The sequence below is a fragment of the Malania oleifera genome, chromosome 10 (assembly GCF_029873635.1).
Source record: "Malania oleifera isolate guangnan ecotype guangnan chromosome 10, ASM2987363v1, whole genome shotgun sequence".
Lineage (NCBI taxonomy): Eukaryota > Viridiplantae > Streptophyta > Magnoliopsida > Santalales > Ximeniaceae > Malania > Malania oleifera.
The window spans coordinates 18,347,630-18,368,039 of NC_080426.1; the positions used below are offsets into that span (position 1 = coordinate 18,347,630).

At 37.1% G+C, this 20,410-nt stretch overlaps 1 protein-coding gene across 4 annotated transcripts; it reads left to right on the plus strand.

Moving 5' to 3' along the window:
• The first annotated feature begins 548 nt into the window (after positions 1-548).
• On the plus strand, positions 549-12,983 carry LOC131166023 (sister chromatid cohesion 1 protein 3). 4 transcript variants are annotated; one of them, XM_058124243.1, is made up of 14 exons: positions 549-968; positions 3,176-3,437; positions 3,529-3,575; positions 3,693-3,742; positions 3,865-3,932; positions 4,023-4,408; positions 4,511-4,625; positions 4,769-4,902; positions 4,987-5,492; positions 10,223-10,262; positions 10,359-10,404; positions 10,510-10,645; positions 11,024-11,161; positions 12,800-12,983. In XM_058124243.1, the coding sequence occupies exons 1-13, from the start codon at positions 845-847 to the stop codon at positions 11,120-11,122; spliced, it is 2,013 nt and encodes a 670-aa protein (XP_057980226.1). In that variant the 5' UTR covers positions 549-844; the 3' UTR covers positions 11,123-11,161; positions 12,800-12,983. The 4 variants fall into 4 exon arrangements, with proteins under 4 accessions (XP_057980226.1, XP_057980224.1, XP_057980227.1 ...); XM_058124241.1 differs by having other exon boundaries at positions 552-968; positions 10,356-10,404; XM_058124244.1 differs by lacking the exon at positions 12,800-12,983 and having other exon boundaries at positions 648-968; positions 10,356-10,404; positions 10,515-10,645; positions 11,024-11,041.
• The last annotated feature ends 7,427 nt before the right edge of the window (positions 12,984-20,410 follow it).

A 20,410-nucleotide genomic window follows, 5' to 3' on the forward strand; every position in this document is an offset into this window, starting at 1 on the left:
TAAATACAAGTTAAAGAAATTAGATTTATAAATGATACAATATCACAATCTTTTGTTGTCATTTGCAATTATCATTGTCGCAGTTTTTTTTGTTTTTTCACAACCCCAAATTTTTGTTTTTTTGAGGAAAGAATTGAAGTGCGGAAAGTGATACTAATTTGAATTTAGAATTATTATATCAGATTGTTCATATATTCATAATTTATAAATATTATGATTAAATAAAAACTTATATAAAACATAAGATTTTTGAAAATTTTTAAAATAAGAAGAAAAAATATTTCCATTTTTCATAAATAACATTACAATCTAATTAAAAAAATGCATTTAAGCTGTATGGTTCTAAATTGCACAAAAATAATTTTTTTTTTATGAATTTAAATTATTAAAAAACGAAAAAGGGTTTGGTTTCAGTTCGGTCGGTCCGATCCGATTCTGTCCGGTCCAGTTAAAACGTAATGGGCGCATCGCTCCATGATTGAATCGGTGCGCATGTTAAAGAATTAATTCTGGAGGAGTATAAGGCGATTTACGTAAATTCGCCCCAAAATGCATGCGGTTCCAAATCACTGGCGCCACCTCTCGTTTCCCGCGCTCTGCCATTTCTATCACTTCGATTTACTTCAATTTGTAACCCTAAACTGTCCCTCTCTCTCATCCTCTACTTTTCTCTCTAACCAAGTTCATCTCTCCCTCTTCTGTGCGTGTCTGTGGATCTCTTCTCTGTGTAATTTAGCTATTTATTTTCATATTTATTCATTTATTTATACATTTCTGAGGGTTTGGGGAATCGAAGAAGAAGAAGAAGAAGAAGAAGAAGAAGAAGAAGAAGAAGAAGAAGAAGATGTTCTACTCACACACTTTTTTGGGTCGGAAAGGACCTTTAGGGACGGTATGGTGCGCGGCGCATCTGCAGCACAAGCTTAAGAAGTCTCACTACGCCGCCACCGATATTCCCTCCACCGTCGGTTCGTTTCAATCCCCTTTTTATTTTTCTCTTCAAACATACAGATCAGTTCATGCAATTTAAGTTTTCTTCCCCATATCTTTTTGCATAATGCCCCAGTACTTAGAACATGTTGGATTCATTTTTCATTTGTCGTGACCTCTGTAGTCATGTTTTTTTCTAACTCTTTACTGCTTTCCTTTGGTAGATTCTGTTTTTTTTTTTTTAATTATTTTTTTATAAGGAGTTTTGCGAACATATTTAGAATTTCGTGTCAGTGAAGCAATTTCTCCCACCCTTTTTTGTACCTGACCTTATCATTCTCCTCGGCTGGATCCGCCTCTGATTCTTCATTTGAATACTTAATGGCTTGTTTTTTGTTTTTATTTTTGTTTTTTTTTTCCCTACTAAAGCTTTATTTATTTATTTGGGAAATATACTGCTTTGAGGTTTCACGTATTTGTTCAGGCATTTTTGTTAGAATGGATTGAATATAAATGGTTGTTGTGTTTTCGGTGCAAGCTAATTCACCACCCTATTTGTTTTTCTCATGGTCAATGCTTTACTAGCCTCAGCTGAGGACTGCCTCAAGAAGAGGCATGCCTAAATTGCCTTTGTACAAAAAGCGTACCTTTCTTAAGCTTGTTTAGTTTCAGGCTTATGCATTTTGGATGTGTGAATTTGGAATACATTAAATAAATGTTAATATGAAAGGAATGCCCTAATTTGAGTTGATCTTTGAACTCCTGAACCAAAACCATTCCCAAACCAATAGGAGTTGCATCTTGGTCATGAAAATAATGTGAATATTGTAATGTTTTAATTATATTTTACTGTGACTTACTTGATGGATGGATTTCAATTTAGTATTTTTAGAACGACCAATCAAGATCCTTTAGTGAACATCTCAAAGGTTAGATTTTGGATTTGTAGGTCTTAGATTCTGACCTTGGAAGGGGTATGGATGGGAGACAGGCCAACAATGGTCCAATGGCTTTGAATTGAAGGGGAAAAGAGACCAATCAGTAGTTTTCAAATTTTTGTTGATTAGTTTTAATGATACATTTTTAATTTATTACTTTTTGTTGGTTTGTAAAAATACATGTAATTTACTTTACATAATTTACATCAAAATAAATAAAATCCCCAAAAGGCGCACCCCTCAACACCTAAAGACTCACTATTTTTGCCGGGGATGTTAAAATGGGTTGCTTTAGCTTTCAAAACAATTTTCTTTTTGGGCATTGAGGATTACTATTTAGCATTTTTCTAGAACATTAAACGTTTTGACTTTCATGATCTTTGATGGTTTGTATTGCTCCATATGGCGATTCAAGGCGAAGTATTGGAAACCACCCTGTCCTACCATTTGTGGATTTGAATGCCTCTCCCAGCCCTTCTAATGTGCCAAACTGATTAAAATTTTAAGAATGCATACATATAGACATATACACACATATACATATGTACATGCATATGCATATATTTTCATCCATTATTCATTTACCAACTCATTCATTTAATTCATTATTAATAACCTAAGAATGCTTCCTATTTTTATTGTGATTACACAATTGATTTATCACATTGATTTATAAGAATTGTAATTTTTCCTTGGGTAGCATGCATCAACCTCCACTTTCAAATTCGAAACCTGCTATTGTATAGTTTGTTTTCAGAATAAAAATTTCAGATTAAGTTTTCATCCATGATTAGAAGGACATTTTGAATTCTATTTTTATTATGTTTATTTGTGATTATTTAAAACTGTAATTAGGCTACTGTATATGATTTTTGATTTTAAGATTTTATGTTGATATTCTTGCTTTTAGCATTTCTTTTGTTGATGTTCTTTTAACTATTTTTGTCCTTAGGCTCTCTAATTTTAAATATACTGCCACCGTCTGCTACAGTGGAAAAAAATTGATTGCATGTTGATATATATATATATATATATCTCCACAGGAAACACATTATACAAGGCAGATTAGGTTATGTGTTTGACTTGGAAATTTTCTGTTGGAGACACTTAGTTGTACTCTGTAAATATTTTTGTTATTACATTTTCACCTTCTTCTCTATCTTTTTTGCTCTTCCTAATCTCATGGATAAACTTTTATGTTCTCTTTTTTCCCTATTAGTTGACGTGTGTTTGTTTCATAGAGAAGCTTGTGTTGATGTTTTTTTTCTTCTTTGGTTAACTGTTTTTTTTTTTATCACTTTCTTTAGAGCGCATCCTGTTTCCGGAAGTCCCCATCTCACTTAGAATGCAAGGCCATCTTCTTTTGGGTGTTGTTCGGATATATTCCAAGAAACTCGACTATTTGTTTCATGACTGCAATGTTGTTCTAATTGGGATAAGCAAGGCCTTTACTTCTTCAGAAGTTAATTTACCAGAAGATGCAACCCATGCACCATTTCACTCTATCACTTTGCCAGATACATTTGAACTTGCCTCCTTGGATTTGGATGATAACCTGTTTTTTGAGGGGTAAACTCATTGGCTTCAAGTATTATTGGTTCAACGTTTGAAATTTTTTCTCCTTCAGTTCATTCTATAACACACTTTTTTTGGTATTTAGGATTGAAGATAATCATCTCAAGAGTCAGGATGAGATAACACTTCCAGGTAGTGTGCGTTGCTGTCTGGCACTGGCATTATTTTGTTTTATTCTTTTACTTATCATTTCTTCAAATACTTTACAAAATTTGAAATTTTAGGTAAGATATGAATTTTATCATACAGGTCAAATTCCAGTTGAAAGAGATCCTTATGTTTCCATATCTTTTGACGAGGTTAAATATTCCTTTCTTTCTTCCTTGTCAAAACAAGCTTTCATTGCATTATCTTATACATTATTTGAAGTGTGCTTTGGAGCTGTGCTGGAATCTAACCTAAAATTTTCATTTTTTTATAGGATATTATGATTCATCCATCACATCGAGATGAGATCCCTGATTCAGGGGTCAGGCCAATGGAGGAAGAGTATGCTTGTGATTGCTTCAACAGTCCCATTGATGCTTGTCTTTCAAGGAATAAAATTTGACATTTGTCCATCTTTGTTTGACCTTACAGAATCCTACCTTCATCTCCAGTGGATCGTGATGCGACTTTTCGAGATCCTGGTCCGAGTAATCAGTCTGAAGTACCTTATGAAAGGATACCGACGGAAGTTGTTAACAAGAGTCCTAATGAAGACAATGCTCAAGATCTTCCAGATGTTGAAGTTATGCGCGACCCTGTCTATGATCATGGCTTGGAAATCCCTCCAGATTTTGAAGTTATGCAGGACCCTGCCCCTGATTTGGGCAAGCCCATGAATGAGAATGAAATTCTTTCTCCAATCATGGAAGAGATGTCAGTTGATGGAGAGCAGGTTCTACCATTTCAGCAACGTCCCAATCCTCCTTCTGCTGCGACGGAGGAGGCCCCTGATATCTTTGATTCACGCACTTCATTTGGTAGTGCATAATTTCTCCATTAAAGATGTGCATATGAATCGTGGGCATGATCCATTTCTGTTCTGCCTGTTAATAAATATATTTTCTCATCTCGTTTCGCAGGGCATGTCTCACCTGAGCTGGAAATTCGTGCAACTCCTCCCATTGAGGTCCCAAAAGCAAATCAAAGGAAGAGAAAAAGGATACTATATGATGAGGTTACCGTATTGTCCAATAGGTAAGGATATGCATATGATTGATCTTGAACTCTTGTTTCTTCTTACTGATACAAGATTTTATTTTTATGTCAATAAAAAACATGCTCCAAGATTCTAGTAGTCTTTAGCGTAAGTGTGATTTACAAGGTTTTTATTTTTATAGGTCAATGAAAAACATGCTCCAAGATTCTAGTTGTCTTTTCCGGAAGAGGAGGATGCGCCCTTGCTCTGCCTTAAGTGTATGGAAATTCAGCAAGCCAAGAAATGAAAATATCTTCTTTCAACCCTCATTAAGTGGTGAGTGGAATTTTCTTTTGCTGTAGTGCTTTTTTTTCTTGTCTTTCTATAGGTTTCATGAGAAGATATCCTGTCTTTTCACAGGGTCTAGCTCAGATCTTCAAAATATTTTTAAGAAAGACTTTATATCTACAAAGCCACATTTGGTTTTATTAGAGGAAGATGTTTCAGAACAATGGTCACATTCTCCAGCTCCTATGTCTGGGGTTGCACATTCACCTGCTTCTGTGCCCAGGGCTGCAGAATCTCCTCTTGTGCCTGAGCTTGATATGGAAATTGAACGTATTCGACATAACGAAGACTATGCTAGCAGCAATATCTTAGCTGATTTAATGCCTTCTCCCCCTAAATCCATGCCTTCTCAGCACAGAAAAGACGAGTTTACTCCCATTTCGGCAAACACTTTAGGAACAGAGACAGAACCTCAGGTGTGGACATCTACAGGGACTGATGGACTGTCTATGCCTGACCTGGCCACATCTACTGGACCATTTGGGTCGGATCTGGAAACACCTATAGATGAGCGCCTGGGCGCCGAAAACACTGGTCTTTCAGATATTCCAGAGTTGATAAACTCTGCAGAAGCAGAAGTAAGTTCTACGTGCTCATTTATTTTTGCAATTTTGGTTTTTTACCATGTAGATAAGATTTGTGCTTGTCCTTTATTTTGCAATTTTGAAAGAAAGATGACAAGGGAAGTCCTATTGATTGTGGCTTTCTCTAGACCTCTATGAACTGCATGAAAAAGTGAAGTCTCAAATGGTACAATCATCACGTTGTAATTCTCTTTTGTTCTAGGTCTTGTTCTTGGTTTGTGGGAAATGTGATGTTTGGGGCTCCTTTGGATTTTTCCATTGTTTCTAACCGTAAACTTGTGCTCATGAGTCATGACATAGTGGCTGATATGCTGATTTAGGGATTTTTGTATTATTGAGAAGAGAGGAGCCATGTTGGTTCTCACTAGACTCTGCAGATCCCATGTGTGAATAGAAATTGGGTCTACATTGGATCTTTCTATAATTTATTTGTGTGGGACATATATCGTGAATTATTTTGAATCAGGATTGCAAGGTTTAATCTCTTTTGGGCTAAGCTAGTGCCCCAATGTTTACATGAATGGCTTGCCTCATTACTTAAAGTCCTATTTTTCTGAATATATATATATATATATATATATTGAAATTCTTGAGCCTTTGTATTACTTAATGCTATCTTTATGGATATTGAATATGTTTTGCATGTTCAGTTTGAAACCTGTAGTTTTCGATGTCTTTTTGCCATGGATTTAAATACTTGCAACAATCTTTTTTTTGTACTCTAACAACAACAACAACAGCAACATGTCTTAAGTCCCACTAAGGTGTTGGGATTGCTGGTGTGGAACCGTCGGCCGCAGCACCTCCCTATGCAGCCTATGTTGAAATGAAGACTAGCAGCCCTCCACCTATTCTGCCGGCTATGCTGACATTTAGCCACCGCCCTTTGAATTTTTTTGCTCTCCCTTGTGTATATATGGACTTGCTGTGTGTGCTGTGTATAATGAGTGTTGCAGTGAGCTGAGTGGTGTATGTGTTGTGTGCAGAGAGCAGAGAGTTGTGGTGAGAGAGAGAGAGAGAGATAGAGAGAGTTGAGCAGTGTGGCTCCTCTTGTATTTTTTCTCCCAGTATAGTGCAGTGGTGTGTGCTTCGTGGACGTAGGTCTATTCGACCGAACCACGTAAATTTGGTGTTCCAGTGTGGATGTTTTTTGATTTTTCTTCGTGTATGATTGTTGCTCCAGGATTATCCCCAACAATTGGTATCAGAGTTTGGTTGGAGTAGAATTGTCAGATCGGAAAAAATTCTTGGATTTTGAACCTTTGTCTAGTAGCTCAAAATTTAATTTGGAGGCTACCATTGAACTCCTCTCGTCGAGACGAAGCCAACGACTGTAACCGGAGCTTGAATGGAGCTCATACGAAGCCCCACCCACTAACATGCGCCATCGACGTAAAGACCGCGTTGCCACATGCCTTCACCCGCCGGCAACAGAATGGAAGGTGTCCTCACGCGCGTTTGTGCGCTAGACGTTCGGAGGTTGAAGACGCTGACATCAGCGGGCCACGTAAGTGTTGTGTTAGCTAGCATTAGTCCACGTTAGCGCTGTGTCAGACGCATAGTCAGCGGCCACGTCAATAGGGGCTCGGCGACACGGCAGCAGTTCGTATAGTCTACGTCAGCAGGTGGGCCCTAGGACACGTCAGCAAGTGGGCCCCACAAGAGGTGGGCCCTAGGACAGGTTAGCAGGGGGACCGCGGTGCCACGTCAGCAAATAGCGTCGGTGGCCGTTAACGTCGTCAAGGATTTTTTCGTTAACGGAGGAATATTTCGTTAAAGTTAACGGATAGTTGACTTTTCTCGACCAGGTTTGACCGAAAGTTTGACCGAGCTTTTCAAAGCCATTTCGGGTTCGTTTTTTGAACGACTTAAGCCATTTCTAGGGTTTTCAGCCGTTTCAGATCCAACCGTGCTGTCCATTTGAGCTAATTTCGTCTCTAAATTAGTGAATCGAGATATCGAATAGAAAGAGCTCTCAGATCGAGATGTTTGACAGCATGAACTTCGATTTCTGGAAAATGCAGATCGAGGACTATTTGTTTGGTAAGGAGTTGCACTTACCACTGATGGAGAAGCCAGAATCCATGAAGGAGAGTGAGTGGGAGTTGCTTGACCGAAAAGCCCTCGGAGCTATTAGAATGACGTTGTCAATGTCTGTGGCGTTCAATATCAAGCATATAACATCCATCAAGTCTCTGATAGATGCACTCTCTAATATGTACGAGTAGCCTTCAGCCGCTAACAAGGTACATCTCATGAAAAGACTATTTACGATGAGCATGTCTGCAGGTGAAAGTTTCAGCAGACATTTAAATAATTTCAACGAGTTGTCGGATCAACTCGCTTTAGTCGGGATAACGTTTGATAATGAGATTCGGGCCTAATTGATTCTCAGTCAGTTACCTAAAAGTTGGAATGGTGTTGTTACTGCCATCAGTAGCTCTGCAGGAAAATCGAAGCTTGTATACGATGAAGTCGTCAGCATGATTTTGACAGAGGAAATAAGAATGCAGTCGAATCATGGCTCCACTTTGAGTTCAGTCTTGAACATGGAGAGTCGAGGTAGAGGAAACAGGCATGGACGATCAAACAACCGAGGCAGATCTAGGCCCAGATGGTCTAAATATGGAAATCCCAGAGGTACTTAGGACACAGGTTCTCAGAGCACAAAAGTTATTGAGTGCTGGAACTGTGGAAAGATTGGTCATTACAAGAACCAGTGCAGGAGTCAGAAGAAAGAATTCGATACGAGGGCAAAGACAGAAGCAAATATTGCTTTCAAGAATGATGAGATGTTGATTTGCTCTTTTGAAAGCAAGCAGGAGTCTTGGGTCTTAGATTCCGGAGCCTCATTTCATGCCACATGCTGCAGAGATTGCCTAGAGGAGTACACACCAGGTAATTTTGGTAAGGTGTACTTTGGCAACGATCAACCTTGCGACGTAACCAGCAAGGGAGTTGTGAAGATTAATATAAACGGGTCAGTATGGAAGCTGAAAGATGTCAGGTATATTCCAGACCTGAGAAAGAATTTGATCTCAGTTGGTCAGCTGGCAGATGAGGGATACACGACGAAATTTATTGGCGATGAATGGAAAGTTTCAAAGAGTGTACTAACGATTGCGCGAGGTAAGAAAAGCGGAACACTTTTTCTAACCTCCAATGCCTTCATGTCTATTTTAGTTGCTGCAAGAAATGACGACAGCAACATCTGGCACCAATGACTTGGTCACATGAGCGAGAAGGAACTCAGGGTGATGCACTCAAAGAAAAAATTGAGTGGTCTACAGTCAGTGCAGATTGACATGTGTGAGGATTATATAGTCAGGAAACAGAAGAGGGTTAGTTTCCAGATAAACACCCATGCCCCAAAGAAGAAGGGACTAGAACTGGTCCACTTAGAATGTGTTGGGACACATCAGCAGAATACCGAGAATCCTCAGGTGGAGGAACCAATGGAGCAGATCGTCGCACCACCGTCTCCTACTCCAGCTCCGGAGCTTAGGAAATCTACTCGGTCCCATATACCAGATAGAAGGTATATTGATTACTTACTTCCTACAGATGGAGGAGAGCTCGAATGCTATGATGAAGCATGTCAGTTGGCAGATACGAGCAAGTGGGAGCTTGCGATGAAGGATGAGATGAAGTCCCTTACCTTCAACAGAACGTGGAAGTTGTCCAAAGGCCTTCACAACAAGTGAGTGTACATAATTGAAGAGGAGCATTACGGCTCCAGAAGGTACAAACCTCTGTTGGTAGTCAAATGCTTTGAGCAGAAGGAAGGGATTGACTACATCGGCATTTTTACACCAGTTGTGAAGATGACAGTCATCAGATTAGTTTGCAGAAATCGAGCAGACAGGAAAATGGTGACTACAGAAAAGTTGAAGTTGTGCTTAACTTCAGTTGGTCTTCATGTTTAAAGACAAACATGAGCACATCATTCGTCTATACACTGGTTGAGATGCTCCCTCCGTCTCCAAGTGGGAGATTGTTGGGATTGCTGGTGTGGAACCGTCGGCAGTAGCACCTCCCCATGCAGCCTATGTTGAAATGAAGACTAGCAGCCTTCCACCTACTCTGCCGGCTATGCTGACATTTAGCCACCGCCCTTTGAATTTTTTTGCTCTCCCTTGTGTATATATGGACTTGCTGTGTGTGCTGTGTATAATGAGTGTTGCAGTGAGTTGTGAGTGGTGTATGTGTTGTGCGCAGAATGTGTTGTGTGCAGAGAGTTGTGGTGAGAGAGAGAGAGATAGAGAGAGTTAAGCAGTGTGGCTCCTCCTGTATTTTTTCTCTCAGTATAGTGTAGTAGTGTGTGCTCTGTGGACGTAGGTATATTCGACCGAACCACGTAAATCCGGTGTTCCAGTGTGGATGTTTTTTGATTTTTCTTCGTGTGTGATTGTTGCTCCAGGATTATCCCCAACATAAGGTGGGGTCTGTTACATGAGTTCTTTTTCTTCAATTCACCAAATCGAGAGCATTTCCTTTTTTCTTCTTGTTCTCTAAGTTTTAATTTTATAAATTTTTATTATATGTAACAGTTATTATTATATGATACCAAATTATTTGCACTATCACCATTTATGAAGAAGGCAAGGTCTCTTGTTGAGGTGCTGCCAAAACTGACTTTTGGGAATCTTCTCCCATTTATGCGAACTGTTTCAATGAAGCACTAAATGAAACATGCTTATGATTTGCTGATCTTTTCACTGTAGGGCTTAAGCTTCTTGGAAGCTGACATTAATACAGCAGGAGGTATGTATTTTCTGTATTAACTCTTGTTTGCAAACCATGCAATTGAGTTTGTCAGAATGTTGGTTTTCTTATTTAAAATCCATGTCCATACAGCAGGATCCCAGGGAACTCAAGAATTTGATGATTTGTCTGTGAGAACAAGGTATCGTTATGTTATTATAATTTAACTGCCAAAAATTCTTCCAATGGATGATGTTTTGCTTCCTTTGATGATAGTAACTGTATTGTGTCTTTTGTTGACTTGAAGGGCAGTGGCTCAATATTTACAAAGACATTCTCCTATTGCCCAAATCTCAGAAGAGCTGTCAGGGGATCTCAGCTTGAACAAGATCTTAGAAGGAAAAACAAGAAAACTGTGTGCTCGAATGTTCTTTGAAACACTGGTAAGCCTTCCGTATTTGTTAAATCGGAAGATGATGAACAAGTAAAGAACTGCTTTATTTTATTTGGGAGTAAAGCACATGCCAGACGCATGCAACATGTTACCTACAACCATGTGGAGTAGCACATGGGACATATATGCAACAATATTGAGTTATTTGTGACTTGTTGAATGCATTGATCTTTGATATTTTTGCTAATATGTGTTCTACTCACTGGACACCTTGATTGTGTAATATGCTTAATTCAAAAATGGACATTTGTGATGAAGTATCAACCACCATTGAAAACATAAGCATTTGTAATTTGCACACTCCTTTAAACTTGAACGAGGGTTAGTCATTTAAATAGTTATGTGATTGCTCGTTGGTCAATTGTAGGTTTTAAAGAGTTCTCGACTTATTGATGTGCAACAAGAAGAACCTTTTGGTGATATAACATTGAAGTTGACTCCTACACTTTCAAAGGCCAAATTTTGATGGTGTTTAGGATGATTGGCAAGGTTTTCATGTATATAGGTAAGAATTAACTGCTCATTTTTTAGCATTAATTTTTGGATTATTTTATTTGTTAACTTACAACATTGGTCCAACATTTAAATGTGCGTGCATGTGTTTTCTTAAATTTTTGTGAGAAAGATCATTCGTTAATTAATTAAGCAAGTTCATCTAGGCATTGTATGCATCACTGCATTATTTACAATCACTCTATTAACTTAACGGGAGATGGCAGCACAGAATTCTAGATGAGATAACCTGAGAAAGAGTAATCTGATTTATTCAACACATCATAGACCAGATTTGCTTCCCAATAAATGTGTAATTCTAATGGAATAAAGGTTCCCTAGAAGCATATTAATTTCCCTTGGTAGAAACCAAAATTGCCAAGGGGGCCTATCACCTCTGAGACAAACAATCAGTAATTAACATGAGTTTCTTTCCACAAGAATCTTTTTAAAGCCTTGTACTTTTGCTTTTTCCAAGCTTGCCCTTGAAGCCTTGGAACTCTGCCTTTGGGATTGTTGCCTTGCCTACTTGCTCTGCACCGCCATTAACAGGCCTTTCTAAACTATCCCTGATTATAAAGCCCTTGGCAGCCATTCCAGAATCTTGAGTCACTCATCCATTACATTAATTTTGACAAGACCTAGATGGTGGCTGTGGAGCAATAATAATAATCATGTTTGATCCGCTTTCCTTGATGGTTGCTTGATCCCTGTAATTAGTTTGGGTTTATTAGCATGCTTATATACACTTCATAGTAGTTGGCCTCAATCGTGTAGGACTTGATGATTGCTAGTGGTGATGGCAAACTAATTGTTGACCTAGATTTCCTTGATTTCTGTTAATGGTTATTTTAGTCTTTTAGTATCATTGGTTAGTATAATGTTAATAAGTGAGAGTAAGGGTATTATGGTCATTAGAATGTATTTGATGTCAATTATAAATAGAGGGAGAGACCTATTGTTGTGTTAGGTTTTCATTTTACCAAAAATCTCAAGATGGTATTAGAGCAAAATCCAACTTAAACCCTACCACCAAACCAAACTCAGCCATCACAGGAAAACATCCTCCCATTGTTGCCCTTCTCAGGACCACCACAGCCCTTCAATATTTCAGAAAGCCATTGACAACTTCCAATATCGCATTGAAGATAATTTGATTAGAGAGATCTGTCTGAAGTATGGGAAGTTTGGGAAAATAATTTGTAAATTCACCTGAATGGGTGAGTCTATTATTCTGGTTCATGTTATAGATAATAAACTGGAAGGAGGTATTGCAATTATTTAAAATGTTGAGGCTGCTAAAAGTGGCCATGAGGCCTGACATTCTGGATAATATTTGGATGCAGTGAAATGTAAAAAAAATTAACCTGCGGGGTCATGTCTTCATCAATTGAAGCCTAATTTTTTAAACTTGCATCTCATCAGGCAGCTTCTTATGCTTTTATATTTTACCATACTACAGATGTAAACCTATTGTATTGCAGATGTCTTCTATCAAAATTTCATTATTTTTCCTCAATGATTACAAGTCACGAGTGAACTTTAATCATATAAATGGAGTGTTTGATATGTCCAACGTCTTTCTTTTTGTAGAAGTTTCATTTTAGAACCTGTTGGTTCTTATGCTGACTTTCTTGCTTGCAAATTGCAGTTGTGTTTGTAGAGCAGCTGCTAGACTTGGCGGAGTTACAAAAAAATGCATGGCCCATGTGTTATTATTATTATCTGTAGCTAGGGGAAAGATGGTAGTTGTAATATATCAGTTTTACTATATCTGTATAACTAACTGTGCTCCTGTTATTTAATACAACAGTGGTTGGATGGATATTGATTCATGGTAGTATGTAACAATGTATCAGTTGTGTGTGGGTGTAGGTAGATAAATGGAGTGACCAATTTCATTCTTTTGGGGGGCGCCTTGACTTTCATGTGAATAACCTGATTGCTTATTCTAATTTATAGATTTTAATCAATTATAAATGAACCACAGTAAGAATCTAATTTTATCTATGCAGCAATCACAATCACACTTAAACTAAAACCTGCTTATTTTAATATGTGTGTGTCCAGCTTGATCAAGAAAAATATTTATTCACCTAACAATATTTAGGAAAGTCACAATAATTTTAGCAAAACATAAACATGTTAAATTACAAAAATCACAAGAATGTATTTACGTGGTTCAATCCAAAAATTGGCCTATATTCAGGTAGGAACTTACTTTTGGAGATGCTTTATTAAAGATGGTGGAAATAAATATATGTATATAGATTACCTTTATGGCTTATCGATCTCCTTTGAAAATTAGCTCAAGAAATGACCTAAGAAAACCCCTCTTTGTACCTGCGAAGAACTTTAGGCTTTTTCCTATCTTCCTCCTTGATTTTCCTGAAAGAAACCTTCCTAAGACCTAGATCTGTGTTTACCTTCCCCTTACCTGTGCGTGAACCTTCGATGGTAGCTCGAGATCCCCAACGCCGAACCCTCCTCCTGTCGTCTCCCTCTCTCTTGTGCTGCGGTTGAAAGCTCTCTTGGTTGGTGATGGCTCTCTCAGGTTGCAGGTCTCTCTTCATAGGTAAAGACTCTTGATATTGAAAGATGCAAGAAGTCTCTCTTGCTGAATTTGTTCCGAAGCAGCCCAATTAAAATCCCCCTCGACCTTGCTGTTTCCAATTTATAACTAATTAAAGACTCAATTACATCAATGCCTTCCTAGATAGAAAAGAAAAAAAACAGCAGCTGTTGGATCTCTAATAAAATGGATGGCTCGGATTCATGCTTTGATACTCTAACAATTCTCCATCTTGGCAAGCTTGTGACCCTTGCGTCTCCTTAGCATCTCCTATGACGGTTCTTGCAAAACAAACATTAGCAACTTTCAAGGTTAACAAAGTTTGAACAATGTTCAAACTTGGATTTAGGTACTGCTTTAGTCATCATATAAGAAGAATTATCCTCCGTTAGAATTTTCCTTACTTCTATTTCACTACTAGAAATAATATCCCTCACAAAATGCAGCCTAACATCTATATGCTTGGACCTATCATGATAAACATGATTCCTAGTCAAATGAATAGTGCTTTGATTGTTACAATAAATTATAACGGTTCTACTATACATTCATAACTCTAGACACAGTCCTTTTATCCATATAGTCTCCTTAAAGGTTTCAGTCACGACAATATATTCAGCCTCCGTGGTAGATAAGGCTACCACCGACTGCATGTGTGATTTCCAACTAATAACACTACCTAAAAAAGAAAAGACCATATCATACAAAGACTTCCTAGTATCTAGATTTTCAGCATAATCAGAATCTACATATTCTTTTAACCCTATTTCATAATGCATATCATTTTTTCCAAATATTAATCCTTTCTGTTTTCAGACAAGTATGAAAAAAATTGTTTCAAAGCATGCCAATGTGGTTTTCCAGGTTTACTCATAAATCTACTCACTTGACTTACAACATAAGATAGATCATGTCTAGAACATACCATAGCATACATTACACTACCAACCATACTAGCATAAGGTATTCTATTTATAAACAGTGACTCATTTTCAGTTTTAGGACACTGTTTTCTAGACAATTTAACATGCTGTGCAACAAGAACAGAAGTAGATTTAACATGACTCATTCCAAATCTTTTTAACACCTTTGAAATATAAGACTTTTGAAACAAGTAGAGAAGCTTTTTATTCTTTTCTCTAGTTATTTTCATACAAAGTATTCTTTTAACAGGTTCAAAGTCTTTCATTTCAAATTCAGATTTAAGCATGCACTTAACTTGATTTAACATATCCAAGTCTCCACAAGCAACCAACATGTCATCAACATATAATAGCAAATATATATGACATTTATCACATGATTTATAATAAACACAGCCATCATAATTGCTTCTACAGAAATCATTTTGAATCACATAAGAATCAAATCATTTATACCATTGTCAAATCGTTTATACCATAGTCTAGGTGATGTTTTAGCCCATATAAAGATTTCTTTAATATACATGATTTTTATTCATTTTTGTATCAAAGCCCTTAGGAGGTTGCATATAAATTATTTCTTCTAAAGTACCATGCAAGAAAGCAGTTTTAACATCAAGTTGTTCCAAATGCAAGTCATGTATAGCAACAAAAGATAATCGAATTCTAATTGAACTATGCATCGCAATAGGGGAAAATATTTTATTATAATCTACTCCTTCCTTTTGTGTAAATCCCTTAGCCACTAACCTAACTTTATACTTAGGTGGTTCAACTCTAAGGATTCCCTCTTTCCTTTTAAAGATCTACTTGGATCTTATGAGTTTCTATTTTTCCGGTCTAGGTATCATCACTCATGTCTTATTCTTGTTTAGAGACTCAATTTCTTCTTACATTGCAAGAATCCATTTTTCAGCCTCTTTACTATTCACGACCTCTCTAAAAGTCCTAGGCTCCACCTCAATTTCTGTTTTAGCAACAAAAAGAGTAAAAGATGCCATATCAGCTTCCTCATACCTTTGAGGAGGTCTTATGACCCTCTTCTCCCTATCCCGTGCTAGAAGGTAGGTTTTACTTAATTTAGAGGTTTCTGTTTTTGAGTTTTGCTCTTCAAAATATGCAACATCTATTTCTAAATGACTATGAGAAGTGGAGGGTTGCTCCACCTCAAGTTGTAGGTCACTAGTATCAGAGTACCTATCAATTTCATCTGAATTTTTTGGTTTCCCCCCCATTTTAGTTTCATTAAAAACTACATCCCTGCTAATAATGCATTTTTGTTTTCTAGGTTCTGTAACCCAGAGCTTATAGCCTTTAACCCCCTTTGGGTATCCCACAAAAATGCATTTAATAGTCCTAGACTCTAATTTATTACTTCTAATGTGGGCATAGGCTACGCACCTAAAAACTTTTAAACCCTGATAATTAGCAGACTTACTCGACCAGATTTCTTGAGGAATTTTAAAGTTTAGAGCTAGGGAAGGATACCTATTAATAAGGTATACAACAGTGGTCACAACCTCTACCCAAAAGGTCTTGAGCAAACCTAAAGTGGCTAACATGCATCTTATCCTTTCCAAAATAGTCTTATTCATCCTTTTAGCTAATCCATTCTATTGGGGAGTATTGCTAACAGTCTTATGTCTAGCAATATCCTCAACTTTACAAAATTCAGAAAATTCATTTGACAAGTATTCTAATCCATTGTTTGTTCTCAGTGTTTTAACTTTTCTGTCAACTTGAGTTTCAACTAAGGTTTTCCATTCTTTAAACTTTTCAAAAGTATCACTTTTATGTTTTAAAATATAAACTCATACTTTCTTAGAAAAGTCATCTATAATTGACGGAAAATATCTAGAACCACCATGAGAACTAATCATAGTAGGCCCCCACAAGTCTGAATATATGTAATCAAGAGTCTATTTTGTGGTGTGAGTGGACTTCTTAAAGCTAACCCTAGTAGACTTACCCAAGACACACTCCTCATAGAATGACAATTCCTTAAGTTTCCTATCCCCAAGCAGCTTCTGTTTCTCTAGCTCCTTGAGGCCTTGTTGGCTACATGTCCTAGCCTCTTATGCCACAAGGAAACTTGATTTTCTACCCTGTGATTGATAGGTGAAGCCTCACCAATCACTGTCTTTCCTACCAAGGTGTACAACCCATTCTTTAGCACCTCTTTCATCACTACCAGTGAACCTTTACATACTCTCAGCCTACCTCCTTCAGACTTAAACGTGTACCCTGACTTATCTAAGCTACCGAGAGAAATCAAGTTTCTCTTCAACTCAGGTATGTACCTCACATCTCGTAGCACATTTTCAATCCCATCATGCATTAGAAGCCTTACTGTCCCAATACTCTGTATTTTACATGACTTATTGTTTCCTAGGATAACATGACCTCCTTCTAAGCATGTAAAGGACTCAAATCAGTTTTTCAATGGAAACATGTGGAAGTAATATCCTGAATCTAATATCAATTTTTTCCCGAATCTTTCTTAGAGACGTTTAACACTTCTGCACTATCATACCCATCTAAAACTACAACTGTCTTACCCTTTGATTCAGAGGTGGTGGCATTGACAACCTTTTTCCTTTCAGAGCAGTCAATTTTAATATGCCCTTCCTTGTGACAGGCAAAACACTTTAGTGCTTTACTTTTAGACTTTGATCTATATCTCTTGCCTTTTCCTTTCTTGTCCCTCTTTTCAGACCTACCTCTCACATTTAGCCCTTCCCCTGACATTGGTTTAGACTCAAACTTAGTGTGCAATTCCCTAGAGTGCAAAAATGCTTGCACATCTTCTAAAGTTAGCCTTTCTCTCCCATACATCATAGTTTCTTTAAGATTTTTATATGTGGAATCAAGAGAATTCAATAAAAGAATTGCATGGTCTTCTTCATCTATACTAATATCAATATTAGCAAGATCCAAAATAATTTTATTAAATTCATCTATCATTAATAGATGTTCCACAGGTCATTCTAAAGTTATAGAGTCTAGTCTTCTTATGGAGTTTATTTGTTGGGGATTTTGTCATGTACAAACTTTCTAGTTTTGACCAAACTCTAGCTGCCGTATCCTCATTGGCAACTTCCCTAAGCACTTTGTCTCTTAAAGACAAGATAATGACACTATGTGCCTTTTGGAGGATTTCGGGCTTCACTTTGTTGATGGAGGGTAAACTTGGTTTCCTCTCTTGTGAAGTGGAAGCCCCCTTCTTTTCTCCAAGAAGAGCCTCCTCAAGCCCCTATTGTACCAAGATGACACGCATCTTAATCCTCCATAAACTAAAGTCATTTTTTCTAGTGAATTTTTCTATTTCAAACTTAGCGGTCCCCATCATATAGCCAGACTCTAATACCACTTGTGTGAATAACCTGATTGCTTATTCTAATTTATAGATTTTAGTCAATTATAAATGAACCACAATAAGAATATGATTTTATCTACGTAGCAATCACAACCACACCTAAACTAAAACTTGCTTATTTCAACGTGTGCGTGTGTGCCAAGCCTGATCAAGAAAAATATTTATTCACCAAACAATATTCAGCAAAGCCACAATAATTTCAACAAAACATAAACATGCTAAATCACAAAAACCACAAGAATGCATTTACGTGGTTCGGCCCAAAAATTGGGTTACATCCACGGTAGGAACTCACCTTTTGGAGATGCTTTATTAAAAACGGTGGAAATAAATATATGTACACAGATTTACCTCTATGGCTTACCGATCTCCTCTGAAAATCAGTTCAAGAAACGACCCAAGAAAACCTCTCTTCGCACCTGCGAAGAACCCTAAGCTTCTTCCTATCTTCCTCCCTGATTTTTCCTGAAAGAAACCCTCCCAAGACCTAGATTTGTGTTTACCTTCCCCTTACCCGTGCGTGAACCTTCGCTGGTAGCTCGAGATCCCCAACGCCGAACCCTCCTCCTGCTGTCTCCCTCTCTCTTGCGCTATGGCTGAAAGCTCTCTCGGCTGGTGATGGCTCTCTCGGGTTACAAGTCTCTCTTTGCAGGTGAAGGCTCTCGGTTCTGAAAGATGAAAGAAGTCTCTCCTGCTGAATCTGTTCCGAAGCAGCCCAATTAAAATCCCCCCCGACCCTGCTATTTCCAATTTACAACTAATTAAAGAGCCAATTACATCAATTCCCCTCCAAATAGAAAAGAAAAAAAAACAGCAGCCGTTGGATCTCTAATAAAATGGACGGCCCGTATTCATGCTTGACACTCCAACAAATCCGTCTTAATTTGGCATGAAAAAGAAAAGAAAAGAGAAAGAAAGAAAAACCATTTTCATTGTTGCCTAAACTAATGAATGTACTTACGTTTAAACAAATAATCAGACAATATTAATACAATTATTAATGGTTAAAGGATTAAAGCCAGTTCATGAGTATATCAGGTGGTATTGCCGGCAAGCAAGTTAATTGGAGCTCAGGAATTTCAAATTGTTTTAGGGAGAATGTATAGCCTGAAAATTTAAATAAGTAGAGATGATTTAGACTCTAAATTGCTTTTGCAAGCACAGAAAGGGTCTTTTTTTTAACAGACAAAAGAATGACATGCATATAAAAACTAAAAATACGGCGTAGAAGAATTGGTTGGTCTTCTTTTGGTCAATTCGGCTGTTAGTCGCAAAGGGTAATTAAATAGATCAACCAAATCTTCTTGCTAATTTAAAAGTTAAGATTACACTTTTGACTAATGAATTTGAGCTAAAAATAAAAAGGTTAAAATAAGTCCTCGAATAAGAATCGGTCTTTTGGGTCAGCTTGAGTAGGACAACTTAATCTTCTTGTTAATTTAAAAGTTAAGACATACTTTTGACTGTGAATTTGAGCGATTTAATGTTTTATTGAAATGAAATAATTTAAAAAAAATTATTTTTTTTGGTATTCTCTCATTGATGATGCAGGCAAAAGTTGTTACCAACTAAAGCCAAGACCTTGGTTATTGTGTTAGGAGTTTGAATTTAGGAGTTCAAATTTTAGATCTTAAATTTAAATTAATATAACTTGAACAAAATTTAATGTACTTTTATATTACATTTTGCTTAAATTTAGGTAATCCGACTTTAGTGTCCAAATTTTAAACCCCAATACAAAGTTAATTCAAGATTGAATCTTTAAACCATTGCAGAAGCATGGGGACCTCTGTGTGTGTGTGTGTGTGTGTGTGTGTGTGTAATATACCCTAAAAGAGACCCCAGCATTAAACTTGACATTAACTTATATAAGGCCAAAAATGAAAAGATATCAAGGGATCAATGGAAAGAAGGTAACGTTCATTAGTTAAAGCAAGGGTTACCACTACAATCTTTACTCCCTAATAATATATCTGAAGTATAATCCTTGCGGTCCATTAGTAGGGAAATCAATAAAGAGGTATCTTGTAAGGACCTGAACCCGAGTGGATTCTTACATATAAATTTTTTAGCGAACGCACATAAGTCTAAATTATTTTTATTATTAGGGCACTAATTAGCTTTATTACAAATATATCTCTCAACTATTAGAATGATTTTTTTTTTAAATTTTAAAATACACAAACATATTCTAAATTGTCTAACGTTAAATTTTTATTCTACTCTACTCTCTCTACTCTCGTCCATGCACTTGCTACGTCAAATTTCTGGTATACTCTTCAAAATCATCTGAAATGTAAAATAACGATTGAGGTGAGACGACGCTCAGTAAATAAATAATATTATTATTAGTGTGTGGCCAAAATGAATTTTCATAATATTATACTTTCG